Source organism: Amblyomma americanum, chromosome 3, assembly GCF_052857255.1.
Source record: "Amblyomma americanum isolate KBUSLIRL-KWMA chromosome 3, ASM5285725v1, whole genome shotgun sequence".
Lineage (NCBI taxonomy): Eukaryota > Metazoa > Arthropoda > Arachnida > Ixodida > Ixodidae > Amblyomma > Amblyomma americanum.
Window position 1 is genome coordinate 213,835,576 of NC_135499.1, and position 23,590 is coordinate 213,859,165.

Consider the following 23,590-nt stretch of genomic DNA (forward strand, 5'->3'; position numbering starts at 1 on the left):
ATACCAAAGCATAAAATGGTCCTCAGTGGAGCAGTGTTCACTTAATGTATAAGTTGGCATGGTGACTAAAAGATACTGTCAACCCACCTTGTGATCACGAGTGAAATGTGGCAGCAACTGAATATGGCTGGCCATGCTCATGGAAACAGAAAGCAGCTATGCTAGCTGACACAAATGGCGTTTATTGTTCTTATAAATAACTTTGCTAGTCAATGGAAATATGAAGCTACTTGTAGGGATTACACCTTGGAGTTGATTTACCGCGATATGAGTGCCTGGTTACTCCAGTGTAAGGGTGATGCTCCATCGCTGGGTTGGACATGCTGACTGGAGCACATTCTTGCAAGGCTGTGTCCTGCTGCAGTAATGCGGGGATGCACCAGATACAGCAACAAGCTCTGCATTTCCCCATGACAAACTGAAGTAAACTGTACCTCATGCTAGAAATGCTCTGACATGTGCGCAGTGGCAGACCTGACGGTAGGAGGGCCCCATCACTGAAAAATAGTATGGCTGCATACCGTATTTAATAAATATGATGCAAGTTTTTCTTTCCTCACTTCCGCAATTTAGAACGCATGTTGTATTATATATTAAGAACCAAGGTATGTTCATAACATGAATTTTTTTTTCTTGCTGCTCAAGATAGCTACAGCAACCCTCACCACTGCACTTGCATGCCAACAACTTTTCATTCTTCATTTTGTTTTTATTAATGTCCCAAAGTGGCTTAGGCTATGAGGGACAAGTAAGCTTTTCAATGACATTGAGGCTGCTGACATTTTCCTCGGCCCCTTGAAGTTAAAATTAATGAGGTTTTTCTGCACATTTAATGGGTATGTCCGTAGTGTTTGATTGTTTGTTCACTTGCTGTTTGTAAATGTACGTTACTGGCTCAAAAATGTAGTCACGTGCCTTTTGAAGCCAAAGCTTCACTACGCTAGGCTTTCAAGAGGGCAGTGTCAGTGCAGTTACGTGACAGGTGTCACGTGGTGTCACGTGGCCGGTCATGTGACCTACTGACTTCATCACAATCTGCCCACCGTGGCAGGTGGAAATTGCCCCATCGGGCATTGGGCATTTCATCGGCCCTTTACAGACAATCCGTTCAGCGGTGTGTGCGGTGTTTGTGAACGTAGCCATGCAAATTCGCTTCTCACCAGGGTTAACCAATGTTTAAACCGCAGCTAATTTTTGTGACAAGTGCTGCTCATTTTACTCCGTGCACTGTAACAGAACTGTGCCTTTTTTTGTGTTGATGCAGATTCTGTGCACAGGCAAGGCTGTCAATTTCTTGCTTCACGTTTGCCAAGGTACTCCACAGCAGGCAGACTTGCCTCCACCGCACCCAGGTTAGTCTTCATGCCTTTTGCTAGGTGACATTGTGATGGTGCGTTACTTACTCTGTACCCCATTGTCAGTGAGGTGTTAAAATTTTAAGTTTACAGAGAACAAATACTCGGCTGCTGACCCGAAAGACGCGGGTTCGATCCCGGCGTCGAATTTCGATGGAGGCGAAATTCTAGAGGCCCGTGCACTGTGCGATGTCAGTGCATGTTAAAGAACCCCAGGTGGTCGAAATTTCCGGAGCCCTTCACTACGACGTCCCTCATAGCCTGAGTTGCTTTGGGACGTCAAACCCCCTATATCAAATCAGAGAACAAATAATTGTGTGTGAACACATTATCGAAGCCTTTAAAGAACATGAATGTGGCTTGTTTTTCTGCACAACTAGGGAAAAAAAAAAATGGTTTATCTCTGTGCCTAGTGTAGAATTTAGGCAGGTGCTGAGATTTTGGATTTTGGGTTGAGACTCTTGTACAGTGCGATGCCAGTGCTTGTTAAAGAACTGCAGGTGGTCGAAATTATCCGCAGCCCTTAACTATGGTGTCCCTCATAATCTGTGTTGCTTTGGGACATTAAACCCCATAACCATAAACCAGATTTTGGGTTGAAAAACGATTAAAATCTGTTTTCCCAATTTTGTCATATTATATTTTCTCGAGTGCAATGAAAAATTTCTTTTTTTACTGGAAATAGAAGTGAACAGTTAACCCTTGCATTATAATCTGATATTATGCAGCAACAAAGGCATGCTATCCTGTGTTTACTCACATACTAGTTGATGCATCGTGTAGGTCGGTCCCCCAATTTCGGGACACGGAAAAAGCCGAAAAGTTATGTCGTATTGGTCGGCTAATGAAAGCTCTGCACTGCAAATATTTAAAGCAATTGGACTTTTTGGTGACATTGAACTTGCATGCTGCTGCGCAATTTTTCAAATGGATTCACATGTAAGACCAAGTTTCGGTTTATGGGTGTTTAACGTCCCAAAGCGACTCAGGCTATGAGGGACACCGTAGTGAAGGGCTCCGGGAATTTTGACCTCCTGGGGTTCTTTAACGTGCACTGACATTGCACAGTACACGGGCCTCTAGAATTTCGCCTCCATTGAAATTCGACTGCCGCAGCCAGGATCGTACCCGCGTCTTTCGGGTCAGCAGCCGAGCGCCATAACCACTGAGCTACTTGGTCATATTTGGTCATATTTGGTTATCTTTTCCATTCTTGAAAAAGAAGGGGTGTATGAACCCTTCCCATGATAATGGCAGTAGCAAGTTTTATACTATATCAGGGGCTCGAGTGTGCGCTTCCTTTGAAGATGAGCCACAGGAAAGCCATTTTTTGAGGTACTTTTGTTGGTAAACTTCTGCCCAGTTTTTCTTATTATGTCACCTCATTTCCCGCGTTTCATTCGTGGACTTCTTTTTCACGCCCACAAAATCAACCCTCGCTTTACAGTCGTAGTCTAGTTATTTTCAAGTACGGTATTTGTATTTGCAAGGTACTTTTTCGCCTGCAGATGCTGTTTTAAAATGCAGAAATGCGTAGTTTTTGATAAATAGTTGAGTAAAGGAGTCATCATAATGTGCCATTTTTTATGCCCGCACATTTTGTGAGACCAGGCACCATAGGGCAGTCACTTTAGTCTCATTTGAAAGCTTCCTTTTCATCCAGAATGGAATCCTGTATGTCTTTTCAAGGAGAAAAATTCCTCAAAATAAAAATGAGATGCAGCTTCCCAGTTAGCACTGATCATTGGTTGTGACTTGGGTCCGCGAGCTAGAAAATTGAGCAGTGTGTGACCACCCTGTAGCTGTTGCTTTTTGTTGCACAACCTCCATGACTTGTAAATGCACACCTGCAAATCGCAGAGGCTGAGCAACCATTTTGTCCAAACAGTGGCGGTGGCAGGACGGTTACAGTGCATGATGCTTGATCTTTCAGCCTCTCAAGGTGCTATTAAGATGATCAGCGGCTTCTTAAAAGTGAGCGGAGACTTGTTAAAACCGAGAACTCCCGTTGTGAGCAAGACCATTCGGGAAATGTACACTCAGGTCGCAACTAGCACTTTCTTATGTGAACATTGACCCGCTTCTTGGATGAGAATCATAGCCAGTCACATGCCTTTGCGCAGAACTCCTTTCACCTCTTCAGTTTTGAAAGCAAAGAGGCCTTCTGTCATATTCAGGCTTGAGAACACAATGTGATGGCCGTTGCCTTATAGGAAAAAATGCAAAAGTTGATTGCAGACTTTTTTTTTTTTAGTCTATAAAATAGGGTAATCTCATTTTCACAGTGTGCAGCCTTTTCTGTTCAATTCAGTTGGTTTGAACTTCGGTGAATTTTAACTGTTTTAGTGTGCCCGTGCAGTTATGAATGAGCTTTCACTGTCTTTCCCAGTGTTAACAGCTGCAAACTTGACCCTGTAGGTCGCAGTGTACACATATATGTGCATAACTTGTTTTGTATCGGTTTCAGTTGCTGCTGGGTTATAATGTGCCACGAATGGCTGGCACTTTGCAAAATGAACACGCTAAACTGTTTTTCAGATCGGCGCCTCCTAGTTTTACGTAAGCACTGGCATGACTTTGGAGAGTCCTTGTTTCCATTCACTTGCTTTGCATGGCCTGAAATAAGTTGAATTATTTACATAAATGATTCGTCTTACAGAAGAGTAAAAAGAATTCTAATTGAGACCCTGAAAGCAGTGCAGAGTCGCGGTATAGTCATGTGAGGGCCTGGCAAAAATTGCATAATTAATCATCAGGGAGAGTAGAAGTTTTGCTTTGTGCAGTCTTGGCATATTCCTTAAAGAAATGTGAAATTTTAAAATTTTTATTCCTCTGGATAATAATTCATGACAGAAGGGGCAAAGTGGAGGGCCCGCAACATCAATAAATTTGCTAGGAAGCAGGAAAACAGGAAGCAGTGGTAGCTAACTTCGAATGGTGCCCACAGGTGAACCTTGTGAGCAAAGTTGCGCTTTTTGCAACTGTGTGCATGCAGTGGAGTGTCTACTGGACGGCCAGAGGGAGGACTCATTCCTCGAGTTCCTGGATCAGACATACCATGCGCGCAACTTCCGTGTCCTCTCTGCGCTCAACAGTCAGTTCAAGTTCAGGGAGCACCTGCAGGTCAGTCTCTCTTTAGCAGTGGCATTCTCTCACGTGGGGTAGTGACGCTCAGAATATAATAAGGCCTGTGAAGAGTGGAAAATGGCTCAAGGACTGAACTTTAGGAGAGAATAGACAGTCTTTAATTACATGCCAAATGATCAATTGAAAGCTCTTGACCAAGGCCTATGATGACACCCACACATACCTTGCTAAAGCTGTTATGTCAACAAGGCTGTTTCTTGGGCTGGTTGGTTGCTCATGATTTTGACGAAAATGTAAGCGCACAAGAAGACGCTCTCTCTCACTTGTCCCTGTCATCTTGTGTGCTTACATTTTCTTCAAAACCTGTTAGGTCAACTGTTGAACTGATGGCAGAGGCAGAGAGTACATATGTATGCAGTATGCTACATGCCATTTATTTCTTGTACCACAGGTTGTATTTTTCATGGTTATTCTAGCTTCCTTAAGTAGCTCTTTCTGCCTTATCATTGGATTGCAGATTTTGTGTTGAACTATTACATTTTGTTTTATGCATTAATTTCGTAGCACTATCAAAATGCTTCATTTGGAATACACCAACACTGCAAATTGTCTTGACTGAGTTCATTAATGTGATGAAAATCTTATTTGCTCAGTTATTTTCAACTTAACCCAATAACCCAAATTACAAAATGCCTTTCTGCCCTGCACTGATAAACTGCTCTGTTAGCCTTGGTTTGGTCGCTACACAATGTTTATTTATGCTTTGCAGCTGCAGTTACTTTTGGAAATGGGTGTAAATGCAGGCCCTGGATTTATGTCAGTTATAATAATGTGAAGTCGGCTTAGATATTTGTATTTTACTTGGAGTGAACTGCGGTTGTTATTGTGGTTTCAAGACCAGCATTGGGCACTTTTGGAGCTGAATTACCAAGGCATGTTCTCTCGCAGCCCAGCAAAGGATCTGGTATCGAATGGTGGTGCATGTTATCTTCATGTAGCATGTGCAGTTAGTTCCCATAATGTTTCGCTTTAAGGCCCTGGATCTCCCAGTGCAAGTTCTTGTGATGCAGCGAATACTGCAGAATAGTGACCTTGGTGTCATGGGTAATAGTAATATTGTAATCCCTCATTGTAACGAAATTGCTTTACTCGAAATGTTGCTTTATTCGAAATTTCTTCCGATCCCGACCCAAACGCATCCATTTTAAGCCGCATTACGCGAAGCGCATGAAGAGCTTGACCTGCTTAGAGCGAAGTGGGAATGGGGCCGTTGCCGCCGCAGTGGCGACCCTTTTATGCATGCAGTGTCAAATTAATACCGCCGACGAATTAGTCTCGTGCAGGCACAGAACAAGCCACAAAAGTACCAAGCCTATGACCGATGACCTGCCTAGTAACGAGTACCAAGCGAGTGCCGAGTGCCCCCATCTGTTTACAGCGGATGCGAATGGAAGCACTCCCGGATCAGTCGCAACCGCATTGCTGGTGTCCCCTGTGATAGAATCCAAACGAAAATAAAATTTTCGTGACGCTTTGCGATGCCAGAAAACTGTGGTCTCTTGGATGCTGAAAAGTGGCCAAAAGACCGCGGCCAGACTTTCGCTGTAGCTTTCCATGGGGTGCACTCGGTGAGCAAAATTTTACCACCCTAAAGAACATTTCTGACACTGAAACGTACCAAAAAGAACAAAGAAGTGTTCCTCTGATTATGAGCCCATTCACGCTTGCGAGTCGCGCGCGAGGTGAGCTTTCGGCAACGAACCGAGCTGCTCCCTGGCAGCCGTAGTTGTCGCTAAGCCTAACCGTTTCACATCGGTACTTCGGCCAAAGCAGACGAAACTTTAGAAAGTGCGCGAACGTCCCTATAGTTTTCGCTTCAAACAAGAAGGCGACCCGCAGGTCGCGCTTGCATGCGTGAACAACGGTGTTGTTGAGCTGCTGTCTGGTCACACGCCCTTTGCCGTGTTCGACGCGAGGAGCTACATTAACAAATCGGTTGCTTGCCGCTCGGCATAATCGGCCTGCATCGCAATAAAACACTACCCCTAGCTTCGTTGCACTATTCACGGTGCAAACCGACCAATAACTTGCCGAAAACACGAAAAACCCGAGCGTCGCCAGCGGCAAGGCTGTCAACATGGGGGTCAACGCAACCACGGTGTTTCCCCGGCGATTTTCTCAAGCCGGTTATGCTCGATTCGCGTCATCCGACCATACAAACAGTCTATATGCATGGTAGGGTCATTGAATTTTGCTCCTAGACATCTGTCAACGGCACGGACTCGACGCTGCGCGAACATTGGCACTCGAACCGTAGAATTAGCACAGTGTCGTCGACAACGGTGCGTCGAAAAACTCAATTGCAAACTTCACGGCTGCACACCTCTGGAAAAAAAAAACAAAAAAACTGCTCCGTAATCATGCGAAGCACCCACTGCAAAACTGTTCAGTTTTCACGATCGTGCTGCGTGCCTACAATGAGCGGCTAATCGTTTTTTGAGCACAACAAACACAGCCTCAGACTCGAGCCACGGCATTTCCGTGACCCCCCCTATGAAAGCGGCCTCTGCCTTCGAAATATCCCGAAATACTCCATAAAAGCTGTCACCGCCTTCGCGATTCGAAATACCCCGATGGTTGAATGCATGGGCGGCGGCCGCAGCCTTGTGCAATGCTTGCTCAGATTAGAGCAGGGGTTGCACGCGCCCAGTAATTGAACTTGAAACAGCCAAAGCTCACTGCCTTTTTTGCACCTGAATAAAGTTTTGGTTACTGAATACATTGTATTTTGACTTCCTTGCCGTTGCAGCGCAATTAAAGTTCGACTGCTTTAGATTTTCTCGAGTGGTCGCTTATATCGAATTACCGTTTATAACGAATTTTTTCACCGTCCCGCTGACTTCGTTATAACGAGGGATTACTGTAATTATATTGTTAATTTTGGTAGTGTTACAGATGATGCTGTACCTCATTTCATTTTTATAAATTGAGGCATTCCAGTACTGCTAGCTAACATGGAATGCGACGAACCACCGAATTCCACCTCTAGTTAAAATTGCAGCTTAGTTTAGCCTCTGATTGGGCTGGGACAAAGTACTACCTGTTTCCAGAAGTGACACAGTAGGTCTGCTGTTCATTGTTGTGCTGTTGACCTGAGTGCCATTTCATTCTGTGTCTGGCAAGATTGGTGCACATCCCTGCATAAGAAAAGGGGTTTCTGAGTGCAAGGACCAGGTATTCTTTTCCTTACCCACAGCGAGCAGTCTTCGCATTTTCAGGGCAGCTGCTTGACCTTTAAAATAACAGTGGTTTTGGTAGATAAGTGGTGTAAGTCCACGTTGATCGTATTTGTGCAGGCCCTGCGACAGTTTCTTCTGCTGGGTCAAGGCGACTTTGTGCGCCAGCTGATGGACGTCCTGGAGTAAGTTGAATGCGGTCTGCCGTGCACTACGGCGATGTCACTCTCGGTTAATGTTGGAACATATCAAGGCCTAAATCCAGGGCTTAGAGTCTTAGTCAGATGAAAGGGGAGTCCTCTTCATATAGTATATTGTTTAATATATAAGAAAGCTAACTGTGCCTGTGAAGCAAAAGGGCAGCAATTCAGCACTTGCAAAAATAAGTTGGGGATCACCCAGCAGACGGGGCAGCCACCTGCCAGAGGAATGCTGTTCTTGTGTGTGTCCTCAGTTTGTCCCTTTTGTTTATTCAATTCTGATATGAAAAATATGGAGCAATGTGCTCGTTGACTTCTTTAGCATACATTCTCTGGCCATGGGTGCCTGAGATCTTCCTCAGTCTAAATCCTGCCTGAATTGGTGTTTGTACAAACCTGTTGAGCGTTCGTTTGTGAAATGCTGCCAGTTGTATTGCTCAAATACTGTATTTCTGGCCTTTAAACCTTTAAGCCTTTAAACTTTGAAAAACATAGCCTTATAAAAAGAAATCTTGGGTTTGATTTTGTACCTGCGGCAACAAATGCTTTGAGTTCACTGTAGGAATGCATTGCAGCTGAGAGAAGTTATTACTGTTGTTGAAGATCTGAATTATACAGTTCATGTCTTGCACACATAACACACATAAATTCATGCGAATGTTGCCAGCGTAGGGCAGAAAATATATGCTATGCAGGCAATGAAAAAGAGGGGCGCTGTCACTGGAATGGTCAGTGAACATTGCGCAGTGCTGTCAGCAACACTGACACATGCAGGGGGTCTTTCAGAAAAACATCCAGGTAGTGTTGAACTTGTGGGAACAGAGCCATTCAAATTACCGTGTCATACAACCATTTTTATTTTACATGACATTGCCATCCACTCTTGTTTAGGACAGCGTACACCTCAGTCACAGAATTTTTGCTTGATTCTTATCCAATTCCTGTTACCCTGATTCACAACTAGAGGGAGAGGTGCTCTGCTGCTGACTTGAAAGACATGGGCTTGGTCCCAGTTGCTGCGGTCATATTTCAATGGAGGCGATATGCTAGGGGCCCATGTACTGTGCGATGTCAGTGAACATTAAAGAACCCCAGGTGGTCGAAATTATCGGAGCTCACCACTACTATGTCCCTGATAGCCCGAGTCGCTTTGGGATATTAGCACCCCATAAACCATAAACCAAATGGAGGGGAGGAGCATAAGAGTGTTATGGTACTAGAGCACTGTGGCATGTAGGTTGACTTGTTTGGTGGAACAGGCATGACCCAGAAGGGAAAACACTGAACTATAATGACCGTGAGCGGATGACCAAAGAATGCAGCATGGGAAAGAGGCACCAAGGGAAGCACTGTGTTTTGCTAAGTGCACGGAAAGGATCTTTCCAGTCTCCAGATGGAACTGGCATGCCACCAGCCCATACCGTAGTCATTTGAGACACTGCTTGAGAGTCGAGACCTTGTAATGTTTTTCTCTGTAGCTCATTTCTGGCATTGGCTGATTTTGTGGTGGTGTTCCTATTGTAGTGAGCAGCTCAACCAGCCCGCACAGCGCCTGCACGAGCACACTTTAAACGAGGCACTGTCTGAAGCTGTGCGCACCACCAATGCCCAGTTTGTGGACCCTGACATACTCAAGCGGCTGGAGATAAAGCTACTCGATGTAAGGAAAATAAATTATTTTTGCAACATGTCATCTGTTGCCAAAGGACAACAATATGTATTGCACTTTGTCAGGATCGTTGCTCACGCACACTCCACCTTCGTTGTGCTGCTAGCCGTATGATACTATCTGCACTTTGTTCACCACAGTGCACATTATTTTGCCCCTTTGTCTCGTGTTGGGTGTTACGTGCCATTGCAGGTCACATGCATGGGTATCGAAGTCTCTTTTCATGGGGGGGACAATGCCTCAGGCTGCTGGGTAAACTCAAGACAAGTATGAAGTGTGGAGTGTGTGAGAGCAGCCATCTTGATAATGTGCATCATCTTCTGTGCTGCGTGTTTTTCTATTGTTGAGTTCAGTATGCGCACACAAATGTGCAGGTGTGAGGGCTCCACTGCATGCTTTCTGGTGACCTCTGGGCACACTTTCTGATTTGATTCTTACATTCATACAAATTTACACTGGACCTTGATCTGAAAGGTTCTAAGGTGTCAAGATGTGTTAACAATTGTTTAGAACACTATCTCTTACCTTTCACTGTCTTGAGCTTTTCTCAAGCTTAAACTCAAAGCACTTGTACTAGCTCATTGAGCTGGCATGTTGCTGAGAGTTCTAGGTGTTAGTGTGAGACTTAGACACTCTGTACATTGCGACATGCTGTGGTGACAGTCTTATTGATTGTAACAATCTTTTGCAGATAAACCCTGGTGACACTGGCTGGGACGTGTTCAGCCTTTTCTACCGCGTTGATGGACCAATTGGCATGGCAAGTGGCACAAGCTTATCACTGCACTCACAAATACCGGCCAGGAAAGAGTAGCATTTCTGTATGGGCACTTTATTTTGGCGAGAAACTGAGATATGGGGCCAAAGTGATGATGGCAAGCTCTAGAATGTCGTTTGAATTGTATCAAAAGACTTAGTAGTTTCACCATACCTCACAAGCACTAAAATTGCATGGGCTACACCTTGGTCAATCTGACTGCATTTAATGTGTGTCTTCGTTAGCAAGGAGCCAAGTAAATGAATGAATGGTTGAGCTGTAGCATGTATGCAGGTGTTCACACCATACTGCATGTCGTTGTATCTGCGACTCTTCAATCACCTCTGGAGGGCCAAGCACATGGAATATGTGGCTACAGCTGCCTGGAAACAGCAGATGGTCAACCTTAAAATCAAGAACCGACAACACGCTGCTGGTAGGTGGTGCTGGAGAGTTCTTGAACAGTTCTTTATAAGGGAATTAGGCTATCCTTTGCTATTGAGAGCTTTCGTATAGCGTTAGCATGATAGTGGATATAAGGAGAATTACTTTAGCATGCTGCAAGCAGCTTATCTCAGCAGAGATTTAGAATAGCGTTCCAAAAATGTTAAACAATCTACTGTGCATCAAGGTGGAAGACCCTTTTAAAATGGTCGCCACTACCACTAATTTGCCAGGACATGCCCACAACATGACATGACATCACATTTGCAGCTTAGAGTAATAAAGTGCAACGATAGAATCGTGAGGTGAGCAGTCAAAGGCAAATGGAGATAATTGGCAACAAAATTTCTTCCCTGAATGCGTCTTGGCTGACTAGTTGAAAACCGGACAGCAAACTGTTTGGTAGTTTCAGATTCAGCTGCTTGCTGAATGTTGCCAGAAGTTTCAACCCCCACATGCCAGAAGTTTTTTCTCACAACTGTTCATCTGGGAAAGTGACCGTCAGTGCGAGCGAGCCGGGTAAATGGCACGCAGTTCATCTCCTCACCAAACACACCTTTCGCAGCCTCACGGGGCAACGCGTCCGCGCCAATCTTCCCAAGCCTGTCTTGTGCACACTCACATGCGTGCCGGTGGTCCGATACAGCAGGGAGCATAGAGTATGAGTAAAAGGTTTTGTTGTGAACCAGCAGGGAGTATAAAATGTGCTAGTAAAAGTTTTTGTTATGAACCCGGGGAACAGTAAATTAGGTGTGTGCAAATTACGTGAGGGTGCAAATTGCATGAGTAAAGGCAGTAATTCCCTTTGGCAGGAGGAAAGTGGTGTCACCAGACTGGAAGTGGCAACTATATATGTCCGAATCACCACCTCAAGGCACCTGCGAGGAGACATCTAACCACCTGCTAGATGACCCGAAGGGATGCCTGCTTGTGTGCAGACAGATGTGTAGGCAAACACCACCTTGCACGAAGGGCACAAAACTTGATGTAAAGGCATTAACAGCCTCTAATGCCAACACATAATGCAATTAAGGGTCCCTGTGTTCTTGGGCGCATATCCCAGAGGCTGTAATACACCACCACTCACTTCAAAACATTGGCAACCAGTCCTTTTTGGTAAGGACGTCACGAAATTGAAACGGCTGCTGGTGGGGAGATTTTCTGATCCAATTTCCTTGGCGATAAATGCATCTTTTGCTGCTGGACAAATGTGAGCATAGTCGTAAAGAGCCAGAGAATAAATTTTTATTTTTACTAAGAGCAATAGAGTTTTTCCACAGGTCACGTTCTATTGGTCGGCAATTGCTGAATAATGTTGCAGCTTGTCCATCGTGTTTAGGGAAAATCCCCTGAGGTGCAGTAGGTTTCAGTTAAGGGAGTAATCCATGTGGCTAAAAATGATAGCTATGCAGCTATCCAAGAAACTTTGCACTTGGAGAAAAATACGTTGAACGATTAAGTTGAACAATTTGTCCAGGCATGAGAGGATTACCAGGACAAATTTCCTTCAGCTGCTGGCTTTCCTGATAGCCATACAGCTGCTCATAGGGGAATTATAATGAGTAACTACTTTCCTGACTGTAACAACTGTTAACAAAAGACACTGGCAGTTCTTGCTTACCTCAAGAGGTGTCTTGCAATAACATGTCTTGGATGTGCCCTGTGGCAGTGATGTTGTCTCCCTCTGTTGTGCAGAGATACAGCCTGTGTTGCACCAGTGCCACATGGTGCTCTCAGAGATGATGCACTTCATGCAGCAGGTCCAATACTACATGGTCTTTGAGGTGAGTGCTGCTAGGAGTAGGCAAACAATGTCAGTATCATTTTGCAGAGATCGTGCTCTGCTCATGTGCCTTCCTTTGTGTACATCACACCACGTTTGTGGTACAGTTAGTTCTCATTACAGTGGTCAAAGGGGACATGGCAGTGGGCGCTGAGATCCATTGCTTGTTTCTACTTAAGCACATTGGCGGTCTTCTCTGTTGGAACTGCTATAGTTTATGCATTTAACTGTTTCTATGTTGTGTATTGGTTTGGCTGTGGCTAAAGCCAAATGCTTTTTTTTCCAAATATTTGCACCCTGCTTTAGGGTGTTATGGGACTTCTTTTGCTGTGTTATGAAGAATTGTGAAAATGAAACCAAAATTAAACCAATGAAAACAAGTCACAGTGTGGTTATTTTCTTCACAGTACTACTATTATGTTATTTTGATGGTGCACATCCAAACAGTTGCGTGTGAGCTACTCAGAAACATAATGCAGAATCAGAAACATAATGCAGCAATAGTCTGCATTGCTTCAACAGGCCTTAGAGCAGTCAAATATGTGGTGCATGATGAGGAAGGCATCTTTTTTTTTTTTCATTCTACAAGGCTTCTTCAAACAATTTAGCATGCTAAAAGTTTGCTTATTTCAAGCCGTGCCTAGGTCTTACTTTGAACCAGATGTCTTCTCTCAAAGTTGGAAGTGGGCTGAAGCTATAGGATAGGAACAATGGCTGATCAGCTACACTTATTTTCCTGCTTCACTTGAAAATAGCAAAATGTGCCTCTTGTCCATGCTGCTTCTCCTGTAACAGGTCCCCTGTAATGTGCTAGGTACTCTGTCTGGCCTGTGGTTACCTATCATTAATGTTGACTGGATGTGTTCCCCTTCATCCCTTCAGTTTTAGAGCTAGCCTTGTCTGGATCTGATCTTTTCTGCCTAAATATCATGCCATATTGTTATTCATGCTTTTTAGATAAAAGATTATGCTAGTGTGAAAGGTCAATGCTGAACAAACATAGGTAGACAGAAGTCATGGATGCAAACAGAAAGCACACAGCTTTGCAAAAAGTAGCGTGTAATGGAGAGGTTCGTGTAAGATTTTTATTTATCTTGTGCTGCGACTTTTTAAATAACTTCCATGAATGGTTCTATGATGCTACACTGTCTATTTTGCACATTTTACTTGAGGTGCAGAATGAGGTCTTGTTCTTTGCTCGCCTGAAATGTTTGGCTTGATGGAAATCACGAAGGTAGCAAAGAGCAGCAAAAATTCTTTGTGTGTGCCTTCAACTTCTTTAGTTTGAGGCCGGGTTCAAAAGGTGTCAATCTTGGAACGCAGGTGATTGAGTGCTCATGGGCAGAGCTGGAATCACAGGTAGCACAAGCACAGGATTTGGATCAGGTGATCCATGCTCATGACGACTTCTTGGCTGCCCTCATGACCCGGGCCCTGCTCGACCCAGAGTCACGGGTGAGCTCCTCTTTTCAGCACCACCCACCCACGCCACTCACGGTAGCACAGAACTACTGTCATTCCTTCGGAAGCACGTGCTGTCACTTGTCATGCTTCTGCATTGGTGCAGGATGCATTTGATATATCCTAGTGTTGATACAAAGTCGTGCTTTCAGATGCTTGGTGAGCCTACGTGATAACCGCATACTGTGATCTGCAGTGTCACGACTGGTGTGAATGGGAGTGAGCATTAGGTTGCATTTAGTCCTGTTTCAGCATTCCCTGACTGCACTTCTCACTTTTGGTGCTGCTTGTTTTCATTCTGTTTTTGCATTTCTCGAAGTTCTAGTTACGTGGAAAAAGATTGCGGAAAAAAAAATATTTTTGCGAGGTTGGGCTAACCGAATCAATATAAAGCATTGCCGCACGAGAGCACATGCGTGCTCCATCTTCTGAAAGAACGCCAGCTGGCTGACTAGCGAGTTAGCACAGAAATAACTCGCACACACACCTCTCTGCCCACCGGATTGTGAGCAAACTGTCCAACGGTGGTAGGTGGCAGCTCAGTTAACTTTTTTGGAAATAATTGCACACCCACAAGACAGGACATCAAAAGGAATACACAAAGGCACAAAATTCAACTTTATTTTATTGTGATCACCAGAAATGACAAATAGAAACCTTCAATGCCACTCGTGCTGAAAACATAATGTGACTTTGTCATATCGGTTCCCCATCCAAGAATTTCACTTTAGCTGGTAAAGCTACTGATGGCGCACTAGCACAACCAGGGCCTCGAGGCAAAAAAGTTTGAGAACTTCTGCATTAAAGTCTTGTGACCCTTGCCCAGTCTATTTTCTTGCTCTTCAGTGGGCTCAAGCCTCAAACAATGGTCTCAACAAAGCATGGAGCTTATTTTGTCGTAGTGCCAAGATTTTTCTCGGCAGTACTTGTTTTCGTCAATACTGCATATTTTTATTTGGGGCTTTCTGTTCCTTTAAAAGCCAGTCATAGTAGTAGAATTGTTTACAAACACAGCATAAATTGTCTGTAAAAAATTTGTACAGCTTATCAAAAGTCTGTGTGCAGTTATTTAGCGCTACAGCCTTTGCACGTCAAATTAGCTTTGACCAGAACATGACGGAATTGCCTCATTATTGTAGCTTTAAACAGGATTTGAAAGATGCAAAGAAGTACATCTTTACTCTGATTTCGTTTGATGTGCTGTGTGCCTTCAGTTGCCTGTGTTGTGCAAGTTGGTGTATTGCCGCTGAAAGATGACAGTGCTTAGTTTTCCTCATAAATGAGCGAGGTCAGAGCCTGCATCAGTTGCAACACGCATCACTCTGCCTACTAATGGGACAATGCCCTCATTGTTGCTGGAAGCAGCAAAGAACACCTTGGAGAATGCCTCTTAGTGATTCCTTTAGTTAATGTCTCCAGTGGTGCGCTTTCTGTTAACGTGCATCTCTTTCTACCAGACCACATGGGCCCTTGTTTTGCATTGCTACAAATGCAGCTGTGCTTTGTCCCTATAGAATGAAGTTTGCAGAGCTTCTATAAACGTTCCTTTTCCATATAAAGTTCGAGCAAGGAAATTGCAATGTTGTGTTGTTCTCGTTTCTTTTCAGCGCATTTATTAGGAGCCTGCAAAATGTGTTTGCATCTGGTGTGACCTCTGTTTGTGCAGGACATTCTCTCCCAGCTACGCTCTATCTTCGACCAAGTGCTTCGCTTCAAACAGGTGCAGGAGGAGCTGCTTGCTCAGCTTAACAGTGGCTCTAACAACCTGCGTGCTCAGGCTGCCCTTCGAATGATCTCAGATGCCTACCAGGTTGGTTCAGTGGCTGCATTTATTTGAATCTGAGGGTAGGGCATTGCCGTTGCTAGTACATGGCATTGCTAGTTTTGACTAAGCGTTCATCATTGTGCCAAGTGATAGAAAGTTCATGCCAGCCATCCCATAACTCTTCACTTGCACGAGCTAGTTACTTGAGTTCGCTAAACATTTCTGGCTTGATCTGCCTGTCTGGAGCCTTAAACTTGCCTTCTCAGGCAGGGACGCCGGAACAGGGGGTGCAGGAGTGCAGGGGCAGCCATAGCCCCCCCCCCCCCCCCCCCAAGTATTCCCATGAGGGGGCTCGGCCCCTCCACCACCTGAATTCCTGCCTTGTTTACATTTATTTTGCTGTAACCTAACTTACGACCTCTGCGTTCCCATGACGTCCCAGTAGGAAACTACACGTTGAAGACATCCCCAAGTCTCTGGAACAGGCATGCATTGGAGTGCTAGCCCTCATTTTAGTTTTCATAGAACGGCAATTTTAACCATAAAAACACTCTGGCGCAGGTACCAATTCACAGTAGCACCAGAAGCAGGGAGCTGGCTTCGCTTTTCCTTTGTTAAAAAGTGGCGAAGTCCATTAACGTATGCGAAGGGAAGTTTTCCGGGAGTCCCAATCACCGTCGTCTTTGTGAGCCGGATGTGTCATCACTCAGCGTGGCGCACGAAAAGGGGGAGACCGGTCTTTGTCATCGTGAAGTAGCTGGTGGGCTGTTCGGCTGTTCATTTTTCGGACGTGGGGGTACAGAGGCGTGAAGGAAGTTGGCGCGACGGTGCGGGGGTCAGTCTAATTTGTCCAGCAGAAAATTCTAAGAAAGTTTAATATGAGCAGAGTCCCTGTATGAGGTAGCCCACTCCCGCCGTCATGGAAGCAAAGCCAGTTTCCTTGCATTTACTGCCTAACCTCGTTAGGCATATTAGTGCGCACTAAAAATTTATTTTGTAATTTTTTTCTTGTTAATGCTTGTATAATATGCGCCTTCTAGCGATAAAAGAAACACTGCATAAGGAAAACAATTTTTTTCACGCAGTTAATTGTTCTCTCTCGAGCCAAACATGTATTGTAATATCTAAAAAACCTAGGTACATAAACAAAAAAAAAAACAAGTACAAAGAAACTTGTTCGAGCCCCCCACTGAAAATATACTTCCGGCGTCCCTGTTCTCAGGGCACTATTTTTGTTCGTATAAATGCAATGGCAATGGAGGTTTATGCCGTGTGTTACTGTTGCATTGACATAAACATGAATCTCAGCAGAGTAGTTCTTGCATAGTCACTGCATGATGGCACTCCCAGTAATGCATGTACTTCCGCTGTGAGGTTTACAACCTTGTCAATTGTTTGTATGTTAAATGAATGAGAAAAGGGGTTCAGACACGATTGGTTTTAGCAGAAGAAACTGGTAAGAGCCCTTGTGTGTTGACCTGGACTCTGATACATACGGGGTGCACAGCGTCTAGTGCAGGACTTTCTGCTGAGCCTGTCGCGACACGACGACACCAACTTGCAAGGATTAGGCTTTCGGCTGGATTTCTCGGAGTTCTACAAGAGGCAGAACCAGCAGCTGCGGACCTCAATGACTTTCCACAGTCGTCGACAATGCTCGGGTCAGACTTCCTCGAGTGTTCCTAGCATATCAGTATTGCTCCCAACATTGCTGAGCAGCAAGTAGTAGTCTGGCCGTCTGTTGTCATGTCTGCTGTCTACACATTTCTGTTTCTTCTCCTAATTTTCATGTGAAGGGCAGTTTGCCGATGCTGATACATGCAGGCTTTAAACAAACCAAGAACATGTTTCATGACCAGCTTTGTTCTCATTAGGTGCATTGAATGCATACATAGCATACACTATTAAATGGAGTTCCTTCAGAATACCGTGGCCTAAATGAATAAATTAATTCATGTTATATTTTGATATGTTGCAAGTTCAAGATGGTGTAAGTTGTTGACATATAGATTTAAATTTAAGATTTGGTTAAGTATACGGAGTTCTTTTAGGGCTGAGTCTTCTCATGTGAGGCTCATGTCACCTTTGCAGGTGCATGAATGTCATGTGATGGCGACAGCCGAACATATCTTGCACTCTGCAAAGATGAGGTTTATGGCTTCATACCCTTGTATAAGGAGGACTGCATAAATCGTGTAGAAGAGGATGGGCACTGCACTCCGCACACTGGTGACAAGAGCAAATAAAGGGGAGCTATTGGGTGGGAAAGGTGGACTCACGCGGCACCTAATTAAAAAATTGACCAACTACTACGGTTTAGCCTTGTGCAGAAACACCCAAGTCGGTGACATGCAAAGGACCATGATGGCCTTATTGTATCACGTGCCTTCTACAGATGATGAGCCTCATCATGAGCTGTGCCCTCCTGGCCCTGACAGTTGGTGCAGGCTTAGGTCAGCACAGGCCAAAATGGAGCCACCACTGCCTCATAAGTGCGAGCTACCAAGACGGGTAGCAGAGGCATTGCTACCTGTCTACCAATGCCTGTTTGACCCGCAACTGCTCTAGAATTGCAAGGGCAACAAGTCGCAGAATGCTGCAGAAAGCCTTCATTCTCTCATTTGGTCAATGACTTCAAAAGATCAGCTTGCTTCATTGTTTGCAGTGGAGACTGCAGTCCATGAAGCAGTTGCATGCTACAAATTTGGGAACTTGCGTGCCTACACTGACGTATGCAAGTCTGTGGGCATCGAACCTGGTAGCCTTGCCCTTGAGAGAGCTCAGGAAAAGGACCAACACAGAAAAAGAAAAGCATGCAGTGCAGAAAAAATGAAAGAGCAAAGGCATAAGAAGACCCCTGCAAGCAAAGACACCGAGTATTACAGCCCTGGGGCATTTTGAAGAACATGTAGTGGCTGTGCAACTTTAGAGCCAGTTTTCTCAGAAGTGAGATTTAAGCCTACCGTCCTGCTTGCAGAAAGCATAGAACAACTATGTCTTGTCAAATTTGCATTTTATTTCTTTGTGAATTCTCTATGCAGTTACATCCCTATATTTTTTAATAACTATCTCATTTTTTTACTGTTTAGCTAAATTGGCATCTTGATAACGACCTCATTTTTCAAGCATGGATATAATGTCCTGTGTAAAAAAAAAAAAACAAGGGCGATAAAATTATTTGGAGAATGTCACTGCATGAACTATTCATTTGGCTAAAATATAAAAGCAACTGTGGGCTTCTACCATGTTTTTGTCACGCCAGGCTTTCTGTAAGTTGGGTATAACAATGATGCAAATAAAATTTTTTAACTTGAGATATATCAATGAGACTTCGTATTTAGTCATTCAGCACACTTCCCAATAACCGTGCCAAATTTCATTGCTCTACTATGAAAAATAAGGAATTCCATTCCAATCCCTACCTCCCCCCTTAACCCTTATCTTCCATGTGGTGAGCCATTGAAAATGAGGGATTAGTTCATAGCTGTCGTCACTAAATCGGTGCTATTTTGGTAGTCATATTTATCAGAAATAATATATAAACGTTCTTCTACTCCCCATACACACATCTGAGATAGAAGGGACACTGGGTGGGGAAGGCAGCTTTAACTTAAACCATTTGGCTTTGTTTAATGTGCACTGATATCTTAAACAAATGTCTGCATCTCACCATTGCCTATGGTGAGATGCACAACGCAACCACTACTATGGATTGATTTTTAAGTGATCGCTGTCTGAGGCCTAACACGTTGGGACAACAAAGTGCTTGGTCTGCACTGGTAGCCTGCATAATGCTTCAGGTTTAGGACTGTGAGTAAAACGTCTAATAAATGAAATTGGCTCTGGAGCAGCTGTTTGCTTGTACACAATTTCAGAAGGGAGCTCCTAGAAAAGCAGCTGCTGCAGGTCCTTACCAGCCAAGCCAAAGTTCTGGTGAACTTTAATTTTTTTTTTAATATGTAGTAAAAGATGCGTAATTTAAAACTTCACCTACCTTCTTTCACATCTACTGTTGTCATGAAGACGGCACGCAACATTGCAAATTTTATTTCTGTTTTAAAAATTTCATGTGTCAATAAAGGACATTTTCCTGCGAACTCATGCCTGTTGCTGCATATGAAAATCTCTCTGGGCCATGTAGTCCTTCGCTAATCACTTAACATGAACATTTCCCGTTATACAGGTGGCTCAATGGCTATGGCATCTGGCTCTTCAGCATGCGTTCATGGGTTGAACCCCAGCTACATTTCATGTCCTTGTGGAGATACTGGTGCACACTAAAAGTTCCAAGATTGTATAAATTAACTCTGAGCTCTCCATTGTGGCATGCCTCATGAACTACAGTGTTGCTTTAGCACGTGAAAATCCACTAATAATTTCTCTTCATCATCATCACAATGCAGGTCCAGTGTCCAAGCTCAGGTGATCCTGCAGCTGGTTATTTCTTCTGCCCTGCACTTGCTGCCACAGGAGTGAAGACCTTAGTTCTGTTTATGATGCCATATTTTCAATATGGTTCAGTAATTAATGATTCTTCAAGTTATATTTTCGCGAGAAATGTGCCAAATACTTTATTTTCAATTTCTCTATTTTTGGCCGCCACTTACCAGCACTTGCTCATTGCTCAGTCATTGCAAGGAGTCTGATCTGTGCAGCATGATGCTTGAATTATATATGGCATGTAAAGGTGCAAGACACAACAGCACTGAACGCAGTTCATTCTACTTGACACTTGCTGGAATTCTTAAACGGGCCGACCACTGACCAAAACGTGTCATGCCATGGCAGGAATGAAAAGATCTTGCCATGTACTGTAAGAATTGAGCACTGCAGTATCAAAGGAACGAGAATTTATAATTTTAATTCGGCATTGAAAATCGCGCAAAAAGCCATCTTGTGGAGAAATCTGCCATTTTCATTGTAGCCCACCACGTGGCCACATCTCGGAAAAATAATTGCATATTTGTTTGAAGTGCACTGTGTTTTCTTCTTTCAGGAATGTTCATGTTTTATTATAGTTTGCACTCTTTACTGCGCCCTTTGATGACAAGCAACGCTCCCTTTGCTTCATCGACCATGCGCTTTTAACTCGTGTATACCATATTTACAGGATTGTAAGTTGACCTATTTGTTTTTAATCTGAAAATCCAAAGTGGAGGGTCGACTTATAATCGAAGCCCAAGCATGGAACCATAAATAAAGGAGAGACAAATGAGATGTCAGGGGTGCTACTGCGTGGTAGCAATTTTGTTTGCTTTACGGCTCTACCCAGTATCATTCAGCTATTCTGCGTGCGTATTCGAAAGGATTTTTAAAATTTTTTTACTTTCAACTGTGCATGCGGCGCTCAAGGAAGTATCGATAGTTAATTGAAGGGCCACTGTTCCAATCGCGGTGGGACCGCCACTCGGAACGGCAGCTCTTTCGGGCGGTTTTGGTAGCTGATTGAAGAGCCAACACCACTTGCACATAGTTTCTCTTTGGCTCTGCCTGACGCATTTGACAACTGCTGGCCACGTTCTACCAGTTTTTAATGTAGTGAGTGCTTCATCAACTGTCATTTGTGCTCTGGGTCCGGTAAGTGTTCGGTGCTCGTTCACGGCCACATTCAGGATGGCTATCATCTTTTATGCCAAACGAACGAACAACTGTGCGCCGGGCTGCAAGTTCGATGACTGAACAGGTGATACTGGCAGGTATGGCAGCGCAACAAGGCAAAATTTTCAGCTGTTCCATATGGTGCGGTTGTCTGTGAAGTGGGGGATTTCGCTGATGACGTTAGGACAACATGCTGTAGTACTGCAGCAGCGATGGCGATGGCAGCACTAGTGAGGACGATGGCGCTAGTGTGGGCGAGTAGTCCAGTTGACCAATACAGTTTTGTTTTGGAATGTGCCCACAGACTTGCGCCTTTTTTTTTTCCTGATGCGGTATGGGGGGTCGACTTAAAACCATGTGAATATGGTAGATGGCACCACAGTGTTTTGAGCTTCTTGGATGAAGTGGCAATCAGTCTACTTAAACTTTGATCGACATGGTGTACATCACTGTGCCGCAACCGCTTTAGGTGTGGAAACTGAAATGGACGCTAGTCTATACTAAAAATATTGTATTACTGTCTGGCAGGTGAGATTTATATGAGCTTTTGTACAGCACTTTTGCCGATTGGATTGGAAAACATTTAATTCGTCAGAAAAGGCAGAATGCAGACGATCCGTGCTAGGTGGCTATCAGTCCACGGCTGACAGCGACCTGGGTAGCCCATTCAATGACCCGGGTTTGAACTCCCAAGTCTGAGCTGACCAACACGGCCTCCCACTGCACGAGAGTAGGAACCTGTATTAGAGATTTCGGGGGCGGCTCCTCTTTACAATTCCACAATAGGTGATCATAAGTGGCTAAATCGCCACATAATGTACATGCAGCGTCGTATTCACCGGGGTAGAATTTTGACAACAGGTAAGGCGTCATGAAGGATCGCGTCTGGAGTCGCCTCCAAGTGGTCTCCTGCTCCTTATTAAAGGCTTTGTCTGGAGGAGGGAATATCCTCATTTCAAGTTTAAAATGATTAGTAATATCGTGAAAAGATGATAGGCCGTCCTTCGAAAAACTCTCAGCAACGACAGCGTCCCCTGCTCGGCTGACGAATCCTCGAGCTGTTATGTGTGCCGCTTCGTTACCAGGGTTCCCCGAGTGAGCCAGGACCCATATCAATACAATAATTCTGTCTAAGACTTTGGTTTGACCCAATATGCTCATTGCTGCCTGAGAAATTCTGCCCCTCGCATAATTGCGTATGGCAAATTTAGAGTCGCTGAGTATGGTGGTAGCTTCTGTGTTAATGATAGCAAGGGCAATTGTCGCCTCCTCTGCCGTTTCCGAGGATTTCGTTATGGTAGTGCCGGAGACTATCAGTTTACCTTGCGTATACATACCAGTTTACCTTGCGTATACACCGCCGTTAGTGCGAACGCTTGTTTCTGGGGGTATTCTGTGGCATCTACATATACTGCATGTTCATCTTGGTTGTATATGTTGTGTACCAAAACACAGATACCTAAACGCATCGCTAAGGTAATAAGAGTTAAGCCACTAGCTAAGAATATGCATCCTGCTCACCACGAGGGGAGAAGAAGGGCGAGGGCAAAAGCGCTTTTGCCGAAGTACAATCGATATCGCGCTTGCTGATCATGGTTCCCAGCATCAGGGTACATAAAAATTGGTGCATGCACAGATTTAAAAATTTTTGGGAGAAATTTTCTACAGAGGTTCGAACAAAACCACCGTGTCGTGGAGTCCAGCACTTTAGACACCAAGGTTTCTGTTGAGTCAAAAAAAAATGGGTCCTTAAAATGCAGTGTTCAGTCCCTATAATGAGCAAAGTTTTAGTGGCTTTGCCTACTGAAGGGGGAGTCCCAGGAAGTTGTGAAAAAGGTGTGTTGCAATCTACCACATCCGCCTTGGACCACTGCCTTGGAGTATTGGACTCCATTTACCACTGCATTAAATCCAAGGCCCTGTTTTCGTGAGATGCAACAGTCAGCTTCATTGCAAAATCTATCCTTGAATGGCAAGATGATGCAATGAGTTTTTCTAGTCCAAGCAAGTAAGATTTCTTCAATCAACTTGGGCCATCACAAGCCAATGTTCTGCATCCATTCATTGTGTTATGTTCATGGTTATGTAACTAGCACATATAAAAAAGAGAGTTGACAGGTCATGAAGATAGCAGGAAAAACAAAGGTCGTTGTATTGCCTAGGCATTACCTGGTGCCGTGATTGTAGGCCTGCTCAGTTGCTTCCAAGAGACCGGCCAAAGCAAGTGCCATGCAT

The 23,590-nt window shown here is 44.3% G+C and overlaps 1 protein-coding gene across 3 annotated transcripts in view; it reads left to right on the top strand.

Moving 5' to 3' along the window:
* Window positions 1–20,974, top strand: part of Grip91 (gamma-tubulin complex component 3) — a 38,078-nt gene extending 17,104 nt beyond the window's left edge. Inside the window, exons 13-23 of one of the 3 annotated variants that reach the window (XM_077659920.1) lie at window positions 1,265–1,352; window positions 4,351–4,478; window positions 7,799–7,863; window positions 9,403–9,538; window positions 10,239–10,307; window positions 10,599–10,740; window positions 12,444–12,532; window positions 13,855–13,986; window positions 15,659–15,802; window positions 17,265–17,418; window positions 20,161–20,974. In XM_077659920.1, coding sequence (XP_077516046.1) covers window positions 1,265–1,352; window positions 4,351–4,478; window positions 7,799–7,863; window positions 9,403–9,538; window positions 10,239–10,307; window positions 10,599–10,740; window positions 12,444–12,532; window positions 13,855–13,986; window positions 15,659–15,802; window positions 17,265–17,418; window positions 20,161–20,183 — 1,170 coding nt within the window. In that variant the 3' untranslated portion in view covers window positions 20,184–20,974. Of the gene's footprint in view, window positions 1–1,264; window positions 1,353–4,350; window positions 4,479–7,798; window positions 7,864–9,402; window positions 9,539–10,238; window positions 10,308–10,598; window positions 10,741–12,443; window positions 12,533–13,854; window positions 13,987–15,658; window positions 15,803–17,264; window positions 17,610–18,152; window positions 19,853–20,160 lie in introns of those variants that run through there. The other 2 variants (XM_077659918.1, XM_077659919.1) reach the window with 2 other exon arrangements.
* The last annotated feature ends 2,616 nt before the right edge of the window (window positions 20,975–23,590 follow it).